Below are 10504 nucleotides of genomic sequence, written 5' to 3'. Positions count from 1 at the left end.
TATATATATATATATTGCATTTTCTTAATCCATCCATCTATTGATGGGTTGATTCTATAATTTGGCTATTGTGAATTGTGCTGCCATAAATATTGATGTGGCTGCATCATTGTAATAAACTAATTTTAGTTATATGGAATAAACTAAGGAATAAGAAAAGTTGGGTCATACAGTGATTCCATTCCTAGTAATTTGAAGAATCTCCACACAGCTTTCCAGAGTGATAGTACTAAATTGCATTCCCATCAACAATGTGTCAGAGTCCCCCAGCCCCACATCCTCACCTGCATTTTTTATTTGTATTCTTGATAATTACCATTCTGACTGGGGTAAGATAAAATTTTAGTGTAGTTTTGATTTCCATATCCCAAACTTAATTGCTAGAAATGTTGAAAATTTTTTTTTCATATTGGTTGATCATTTGTATTTATTCTTTGAAATTTCTTCTTTTGCCCATTTATTGATTGTGTTATCTGTATTTATGTTGTAAGTTTTTTGAGTTCTTTAAGTATTTTGGACATTAATCCCATTCAGAGGAATAGCTGGCAAACATTTTCTCCCATTCTATGGGCTGTGTCTTGATGCTCTTAATCATTTTCATTGTTGTGAAGAAGCTTTTAATTTGATGGTATCTTACCTATTGGTTCTTATTTTTATTTCTTGAACTTTAGGGGTCTTGTTAAGGAAGTTGGTGCCTAGTTGGTGCCTGCAGTAATATGATGGGTTGTTGACCCTACGTTTTCTACTGCTTTCAACATTTCTGATCTAATTCCTAAGTCTTTGATCCACTTTGACTTTTGTTCAGGGTGATAGATAGGGATCTAATTTCATTATTTTAGAAATGAATATCCAGTTTTCCCAGCATCATTTATTAAAAAGGCTATCTTTTCTCCAACAATTATTTTTGGGACCTTTGTCAAGTATCAGATGACTGCAATTATGAGATTCGCTTCTGTGTCTTCTATTCTATTCTGCTGATCTTCATGTCTATTTTGATGCTAATACCATGCTGTTTATATTAGTGCAGCTCTGCAATATAATTTGAGATCAGGCATTATTATGCCTCCTTCATAGCCCTTCTTGTTTAGAATTGCTTTGGTTGTTCTGGGCCTCTAATTTTTCTAAATGAATTTTAGGCCTGACATTTCTAGTTTTGTGAAGAATGTCACTTCTATATTAATGGAGATTGCACTGAATCTGAATATTGCTTTTGGTAGTACAACAATTTTGACAATATTAATTTTGCTTGTCCAAGAACATGGGAGGTCTTTCCACCATCTAAGATCTTCTGCAACTTCTTTTTTCAGTGTTCTGTAATTTTCATTGTAGAGATCTTTCACCTCCTTAGTTATATGAATTTCCAAATATTTTATTCTTTTAGCTATTTAAAATATACAGCACATTTTCATTTTCTGAAGTCACTGTATTGTACAATAGCATACCTACTACTATTAAACTGTAACTGGGTCAATTGAGTAACCTCTCCCCATCCCTCCCTTCTCCCTATTCTCCCCAACTTCTAGTAACTACAGCTCTAATGCCAACTACTACATGATCAACTTTTTAATATTCTACATATGAGTGTGATCACATGCTACTTCTTTTTTCTGTGCCTTGCTTATTTAACTTAATATAATAATGTTCAGTTCCATCCAATCCACCTTTCCCCAAACATCAGTGTGTTTCATTCATTTTTAAGCTTGAAAAATATTCCATTGAATATATGTACCACATTTTTTTTTAATCTATTCATCGTTAATGGACACTTAAGTTCTTTCCATTTATTGGCTACTGTGAACTGTGCTACAAAAAACATAGATGTCCAGATGTGTCTTTGACAAACTGCTTTCATTTCCTTTGGATATACAACAAGTAGTGGGATTGTTGGATCACGTTACTATTTTTAATTTTTTGAGTTACATCCCTACTGTTTTCCATAGTGAATATACTAATTTACATAATGTGCAAGAGTTCCCTTTTATCCTTCTTCCAGTACTTGTTATCTTTTGTCTTTTTGATAATAGTCATTTTAACTGGAGTGAGATGATTTCTCTTATGGTTTTGGTATGAATTTTCATGATGATTAGAAAGGTTTAATGTTTTTTTCATAAACTATTGGTCATTTGTATGTTTTCCTGTGAGAAATGTCTATGTAGATCTTCTGTCCATTTTTACATTTTTCCTTTAGCTATTAATTGGTTGAGTTCCTAACATATTCTAGATATTAACTCTTTGCCAGATGTAACTTGCAAATATTTTCTCCTATTCTGTAAGTTGTTTCTTTATTCTGTTGTTTCCAGTGCTATGCAGAAAAATTTGAGTTCAAAGTAGTTCCATTTGTCTATTTTTGCTTTTCTTTCCTATTCTTTTGGGGATTTTCCCCCAAATTCTTGCCCATTTCAAAGTCTATTTTGAGTTGATGTTTTGAAATATTTTCATAAGTTGATTTTAAATGTCCCTAATATTTTACTTAAGTCCTGTAAGTGAATTAAGTACACAACATGAGCAATGCATGATGTTGTGTTCCATAGGTGAAAAGAAATAAACTATAGGTCCTGCCATATATTAAAGCCTTCAACTAAACCTTGAAAGTTATATTCAAAATGTATTAGTGTTAATGAGAAAGAATTCAATAAAGCATAAGATCTCTTTTCTTCAGTTTCCCTTTGGGCTTAGTGACTGATTTATGGTCACTGGAAACTATTTTTTTATATTCTCTGACAGGGACAGATCAATATGCAGCTAAAATATCAAAAATGAACATTTGTTATATGCTTTTTAACTTAGCAAAAAGGTACTTTGGTGTTTCTTCCAGATACATTGAAAATAAAACATAAAAGCAATGTTTTTTAAGCATTTTTGAAACCCTGAGAGTGGGGAACAAAACTTACATATCATTAAGATATAAATTGATTCATAGAATTGATGTAATTTATAAATTTTCCACCAAAAATACCTATATAGTCTATGATAACAGTAATATTTAAACTAGGATGTATTAATAAAGTTAAAAAATAGCTAAAATTATTACCTCCAGTTATTTTTTACAAAAATTACTGATATAATCTCAAGTATAATAAACCTATAACTAAACAATTTTATTATGATGTAAGTAAACCTACACCAAAATATCATTGTTTGTTCAGTAGGTTCAAATTCCAAACAAGGATGTCTTTAGTAGTACTCTCTGAATTATAAAGTAAATTAGCTGCATTTGGCACATACAGAAAAACATAACACTTTAATAATTAGAGTTGTTAGTGAGCTTGGGAAGATATGCAATTCTCACAGTGTTAATTAAAATTCAAAATGTATCCAAATAGAGCAAGAAATATTTATTTATTTAGAAAGCTTACTAATCTCAGCAGATCTTGAAGGTACTGGGGGTGGCTGTGTGCCATTGTGAGTAGGTATGGAGGACTGGTGTGATACTGGAGAAAATGGAATCATATCAAAGATGTCAGTGGAGGGTGACTTCGGTGTTATACTGCCAGCCTGCAATGAAGATGATATGAATTAGGTTGGCATTTCATATAAGCACTTATCAAATAAGTATTTCAAATGTATAACAATACACACAAATAATACATATAAACAACAAATTTTGTTGAATCATATAACTTGACATTCTAAGATCATGCAATAAAATAAAACAAAATAAAATACACATTCTTCAATAAGCACCCTAATTAATTTGACAATAGGTCAGCAGTCAAGCAAAGATGGTATATTAAAATAGGCTAGTTCATCCTCTGATTATAAATAATTTTTAAAAATCAAAAAATTAACAATTTCATGTGGCTCAAACTGTGGTAAAATGCTCATTTGCAAGAAAGCAATGGAAAATGTCTGCAATATTTTCAAAGATGATGGCAAAAGGGTGACAATGCTAGTTCATATGGATACCCAAGATGCTAGAATTTTGTATACCTAAAATTATTTCCACTTGTATCAGACAATTAGAAACATGTTAGAAATTATATGTATAACGAAGTGATTTCAGTAATATATTTTGTATAAGGTTATCAATTTTAAATAGAAATAATTGAATGTAAGTAACTCATCTTCCCAAGTATAAAGATTTATATGAAATGAACAATTTATACATTTTTAAAAACTAAAGTATATTTTAATTTGTATTGATAAGTACAATGACAATAAACTGTTATTTATTGTAGTTTATCTCATTTCTGAAAAATTTCATCTTGTTTTCTATAATAAATAGGTGCCTTATAAAATAAATTAATAATCACCAAGATACCAATAATATTATTGAATTATCAGATAAATGTTTGTCAGGACTAAACAAATGCAGGGAAACAAAAATGAAAATGTAGCCAAGAAGTAACATGAATATGAAACAATCATCAATTTACCAACCAGTGGAAAAATATATATGTGTGTAACCTCCTATGAAAACTATCTCATCTGATCAGGAATGAAAGAAAAAGAATTTCCCTTCTGAAGAGGGATACAGGAAAAATGTGCTTTTCCTCTACACCATGAACAGGGATTATTTCAAGTGGTTCTTATTGAAGTTAGAGATTTAAGACTACACTCATTTTTCTGATTCACTGATGTTGCATGAGATTTAAGAAATATACATGAGGCTGATTGTGTACACACAGAGTGAAAGGTTTCCGATTCTGTTAAAATGATTTTAAGTGCATTTCTTCAAGCAGCAAAATTGTGTCACCTTTTGTTAAATATTGAATTACTGTACCCCTTGCCCTTCCTTCTTATTCATGAATAATATACTTCCCATACCTCCCTGGCTTCCATATCTTCTTCCTTTCTTCTCAGGATGTAAAAATATTTAAATCTTGCCTGTCATTAAAAACAAAACAAACTGACCAAAAATGCCTTTACTCTTTATTCCTCCTGCCTGTTGTCTTTCTTTCTCCTCCCTTCAAGACTAAGCTTCTTGAAAGAGAGTAGTTTTCCTTTTCCAACCACTTATTTAATTTCAATCTAAACTTTGTTCTTTTTGCACTGAAATCTACTGAAGCTGCTTGTACCTGTATCACCAAGGACCTCATTTCCCAATTGCCGTGACTGGTGGGTCCTTCAGATACTTTATGTACTTGTCCTATTTCATCTTTTAGATTTCTACATTATAACCACCCTCTATTTGAAACTCTGATATCAGGGAACCAAAAGAAATGAACATGGCACACACAGAGACTCCTATTCCATCACATTAATTCAAGACCTACCTGACTTTTTTATTAGTATAAAAATGGCACATTTCTAGAAGTATAAAAAATAGGGGGATAATAAAATAAATTTACTGCTTTGAAAATTTACATGTGGTCTTGAAATGCTGCGCTGACTGACTGGCCTGGGAAGGCCACTTTTAGAAGGCGGTGGTATTAACAGTCCCAGTGATAGTCTGGAATCAGGCGAGTTGACAGGAGGGACAGAAGTGGAAGACATGTTTAAACAGGGAGATGAAGCGTCACCACTAGGCCAGAAAGTGGATGAGCATCTCTGAAACCTGTGTGGCTCATGACCAGACGTTCTGTGCAGCAGCTGCGAAAGAACGACAGAGAGAAAAACACTAAGGAGAATAAAGAAGGCAAGGAGGAATGGGAAGGATACATGAAAACGAATGTGTAAAAAAGGGTGTTTTGTGAAAATATGATTATTTCATAATAATGTTAAAAAATTAAAACATGTACTTCAAGTTGATTTCTCCTACTGTGAGGGTTCTCAAGATTCTCACTTGCTTAGCTTGATCGTTTTTCAGGGAAATATTTTGTGTTTAGATATTTAAAATAGAATATTGTTTTCATCAGGACCTGAGAGAAAGGGATTAGAGCAGGGAACGAGGAGAGCCCCAGTTTTATTTTGGAGAAGTCCTCAGGATAATGAGATGGAAAGAGAAACTATTACAATAAGAGAAGATTAGTCACTGAAGGAGGAATAACTCTCTTAAATAAGTTATAGCTTTGTAGAATCTACAAAAAATGGGTTACACTATGTGTTTTAGATTCAATCTTCAAATCAGTCTTTTCCAATGTTACTAATGGCAAGAGTAACATGTTTTTATTATAATAGGAATTAAGACCCATAGATCTGTGACTTATTCTTCTATGACTAAGAAACATAGCCAAAATTCAGAACAGTATCCAGTCACGATGACCTTCCTTACAAAGTGAGGAGTTTCTAATGGCAAGGCACAATGAAGATGGGGAGAGACTCTATAAGAATCTCAAATAAATCACAGAGAAAATTTTAAAAAATAAGCAAATAATACCCTGAACTGGGTCTGAATATCAGTCTTTGGAAGGCTCTGGGGGATATTTCCCTAACCACATAGAAACCTGCTCTCAAGAGCTGAGCTGGAGAGAACACTGACCTGCCAGATGCTACAGAAGTCAATTAAAACAAGCCAAAATGAAAGTAACAATTAAGCCTTTACTCTGACTGTGATCCCATTAGTGCAAAGCCAGAAAGAAGGTTCCTGTTTCATCAATGCTCCATTTTCCCCATGAAATGGCTGTGGGCAAAGTTCAGAAGCATCACTGCAGAAGTGGGACATTGCCTCATTGCTGAGGGAGCCTGAACAAGAAGTTCCTAAGGGTTTTGCGCTGTTGTTGGCCAATGGTCCTGAGAGAGCAAAAAGGGTAAAGCTAGGAGTAGAAAAGTACTAACAATTGACTCATAGAGGAGAACAAAAAGGCAGTTTGGGCAAAAGCACTCAAGGCAGTCTCAGCCAATGACCCTGTAAAGAGGCCTCTGAATAAATGATCAAAATGCAGAGATACATGAAAGCATGGCTGTCCAGTGGGGCGAGTGCTTGGCTAAACTCCTCTCTAGCTGTGCACTGATCCTGATGGAATGGGGAGAGCAGCTTCCCCAGAGGGCTTGCTTGGGACCTTTGACAATCCTAGGTGATCAAGGCTGAAAGATCACACACTGGGTGTGGGTCTGGACTTGGATTCCCCAGCTGCCAGTCACACTTCAAAGATTTTTCAACACCAAATAAGACTTAGAGGCAGCCAATTTTGATAAGCTTCATTGTGAAGAGTTACCAAACCAAAATTAGAATTAGAAGAGACCTTAGTGGATGACCTTAGCTGTTTCTCAATGAATGCTTCATCATCCCAACCCCATTCTCTAGTCTTCGTGTACATTCTTTGTGTTACCCCATGTCTTTTAATAAAGTCCTTTTCCTTTAAAAAAAAAAAAAAAGAAGGGACCAACAAGTTTGAGGGACATCCTCTACCTGGGAGTCACCTCTTTACACACTGTGGAAGCAGAGGGGGAAAGGAGACAGTGTAAAGTGAAATATTTACATTGAACGAAGGGTGCAGTGAGGAAGAAACATCTCTGATCATTTCAGTTATATATCACTCTATTAATATGTATATATAGCTCTAAAATTATTGACTTCCCTCTTGATCTCCATAGTGATATTTCTTCATCTGTTTAACTATATAAGGATAATTCAGGCTATAATTTAAAAAATTCATTTTGGGCATATATCTTTTAGTGAATGATTCTGTCATTAGTGGCCTCCATAATTTTCTGGTTACAATTAAAAGCTCCCTGTGCCAGCAATTTTGTTTTCCAAAATACTCTATAAAACATATTGGAGTACTATATACATAAATGTATGTATTTTATGAATACATATTAAATTTCAATAAATATTTGCCTAAATTTACTATACTTTATGTAAAGCATAAGTTGTCCATATTTTTAGTAAAGTATAATAAAATAGTAAGTAGTAAATATCCTTAGTATCATCTGAATTAAAAATTAAATGGAAATATTCTATATTGGTTTATGAAATATAATGGCCAAAAGATATTCACTGGATGCTTCAAAACAGACTGAAGACCAACATAACCTAATACAAAAGCACTCTAGTATTTTTATCATGTTGTTAATACTATGGATTCGCATAGTACTACTTTCTGTGGGAAGGTACATGTAAAAATGATGTTTGTATATAATATGAAAATAATCAAGTATTCAAATTCCCCAATTAAAGACAGTTTCACTTTTAAAATGGATACAGTTGGCATATCTGGTAATGTAATAATTTGGGTATTGTGAGTTTAAGATTAGCACTCTCTCACAGGTCTTCGTTGTGTCATTGGTAATTTGGCTTTTTTTTTTCCTCCCTGTTTGGGTCATGTAGATCTTTTAAAATACTGAATTAGTTGTTTCCAGGTAAAATAAAGAGATTTCACATAAAATTCAGACTACTCCTTGAGATTTAGCAACATAAAGTCGGCCCACGGACTTGGACAAGAATCACTGACTGACACTGACTATCTACTGAGTCTCTGAAGTGGGCCTGTGCTCTCGAATTTATTGCTACCTCTAAATGCCCATATCACACTCTTCTGTCACAGCCTGGGCTTACTGACATTTGGGTTTGTGATCCCTAACCTAGGAATAATTCATGTCAAGAAATTAGATGTAATATTTCTTTCATTATAAGAAAGAAATCTAAGCCGGGCACATTGAAGTATGTGAGTATATGTCAGTAGCACCTAATTCTTCACCAGTGTTAAACAGGAATAAGTATATGGACATAGCAACTAAATGGTATACATTAGCATTTTTGTCACTGGATTAAATGTTTTTTTGTGGTTTGACTAAGTGTAAGATTTCTGGAATTATTATTAGTTTTTAGCAGTTATTTTTAGCTATTTGAGACTGTTCTCTTTTTTAAAAAGACTTAATTACATTGCTTAGATAAAAAACAGCTTGATCTTTTGGGGGTTTCTTCTGTCAGAATTTTGACAGATGGCTAGAAGCCAAATATTTTAGGCTGTCTCATAGGATCACATGGCACCATTGCTTAACACACCCTTTATGCTTATAATTCCAAGTGTTATGATCTTCAGGAGTATGCACAGGATTTAAAATGTAATGCTAAGGGAAAATCTGTGCTTACCTATTACATGTTAATTCTGCAGAATTTGTTAGGTTATTAAGATATATTAATAATGAGTGTCAATATTTGATATTTGTTGTTGCTGAAGTTTTGTAGCTATTTTTTCTAAGTAAGTGTGGCTTTAGGTGTATTTAGGCCATAGCACAGCTTTGTAAATGTTTCAGTGTAGTAAAGTGCCACAACAGTGTTTGAATCCTATCAATCAATCCTGAGCACTTTTAAACTAAAGCAAAAACTGAATTAAAGTTTAAAAAGTTTTGTGATAATATCTGTGGAAATATTGACACTGAAATTTTATTAGTGCTATTAAGTTGCATTGGCAATAGAAATCCCCAAATACATTTTAAATGTAAAACAAACAATTTCCAAGATAAAACAGCTATGAAAATAGTGAAGACTCAAAATTCTATTTAGGATTAAGTTTAAAAAGTGAATTCCTTCAAATTTATAATTTAAACAGAGATACTTTACTTTTTTTCTAGTTAAAAGAATATTAAAAAAACTCTGATGATGGGACAATATAATGGTAGTGTACAATGTTCTAGCAGACCTTTCTAGATTGTCATGCAGATTCATACTTCCAAAATTCATTCTTATGCCATGTTGTCAACATCACTTCTTAAATAAGTTTCAAATGTAATGAATTTTCCAGTTTAAACTTAGAGCACTAGGAATATTTTTTGTTTGTTTGTTTGTTTTTCAGTTTTCTAGGTCCATAGCTGGCTTATATTCTTTCTCAGTTGTAAGACCTACTATCGAATAGTTCTCACAAGGACCTTGCAAATTAAGTGGAGATGATTATCCACAAAGAACAGAGAAACCTGAAAGAAGGAGTGACTATAAGACTTGACCAGGTACTTCTAGTCACAAATGAAATGAGAATGGATTTACTTCTCATTGAATGGAATCATTTTTTACACAAGTAGCAATTATGAGAGTGAAGTTGTGGACTGGTAATTCACTTTTTGTGGGCACCAAATGTTCTTGTACCAATGTTCATGTTTAACATTTATGCCTTTGTTTAAAGATTTGCATTGGCTTGTTGTGTAATTGAGACTTTTCACAATCTGCTCTTGCCCATCCTGACTTCAAGAGTAGTTTAGAAAGCACTAGAAAAAATAAACAAGCAGGTTTGTTTACCCACAGTGAAATACACGTTTTAGGTCATAATTGTCTTATCAAGTCTAATCAGGGGCTGCATAGTTGATTACATAAAAGTAGAATTTTATCTAATATTGGGTTTAACTGAAAGAGAATGTTTATTTAACTCTGCAATAGAAAAGACAGTATTCCGTAGAACTACAATTTTATTCATTTAACTTCCTGGCAATAGTCTGATTTGGTTAAAAGTTTCTACAGCCAGCAAAGTTAAATGTAAGCACTCAGAAGTAAGAGTCAAAAGGAACAATTTGATTTAACTTTCTATGCCCACATCTTATAACGGAACAATCTTCTGGAGGTGTTCATGAGGCTAGGAGGGCAGAATAAACCCCTTTTCTAATATAAATACAGGCAACACTGCCATGTGAATGTAATAAATGGAAATCAGATTGTTCCTAGATAATTAGAACCAAATGGTGGAAAACC

At 33.2% G+C, this 10504-nt stretch overlaps 1 protein-coding gene across 16 annotated transcripts in view; it reads right to left on the bottom strand.

Moving 5' to 3' along the window:
* The window catches only part of Gulp1 (GULP PTB domain containing engulfment adaptor 1), a 280193-nt gene that overhangs the window by 8840 nt on the left and 260849 nt on the right, over positions 1-10504 (bottom strand). For 12 of the 16 annotated variants that reach the window (XM_048808152.1, XM_048808153.1, XM_048808147.1 and 9 more), the window contains 2 exons: positions 5308-5532; positions 3357-3495 (listed from right to left, as the gene is read on the bottom strand). In XM_048808152.1, the coding sequence (XP_048664109.1) occupies positions 3357-3495; positions 5308-5532 (364 nt within the window). The remainder of the gene's footprint in view (positions 1-3356; positions 3496-5307; positions 5533-10504) is intronic. The other 4 variants (XM_048808155.1, XM_048808156.1, XM_048808157.1 and 1 more) reach the window with 1 other exon arrangement.

Source organism: Marmota marmota, unplaced genomic scaffold (assembly GCF_001458135.2).
Source record: "Marmota marmota marmota unplaced genomic scaffold, marMar, whole genome shotgun sequence".
Lineage (NCBI taxonomy): Eukaryota > Metazoa > Chordata > Mammalia > Rodentia > Sciuridae > Marmota > Marmota marmota.
The sequence above is the reverse complement of the archived record's forward strand: the minus strand, read 5'-3'. Positions and strand labels throughout refer to the sequence as shown.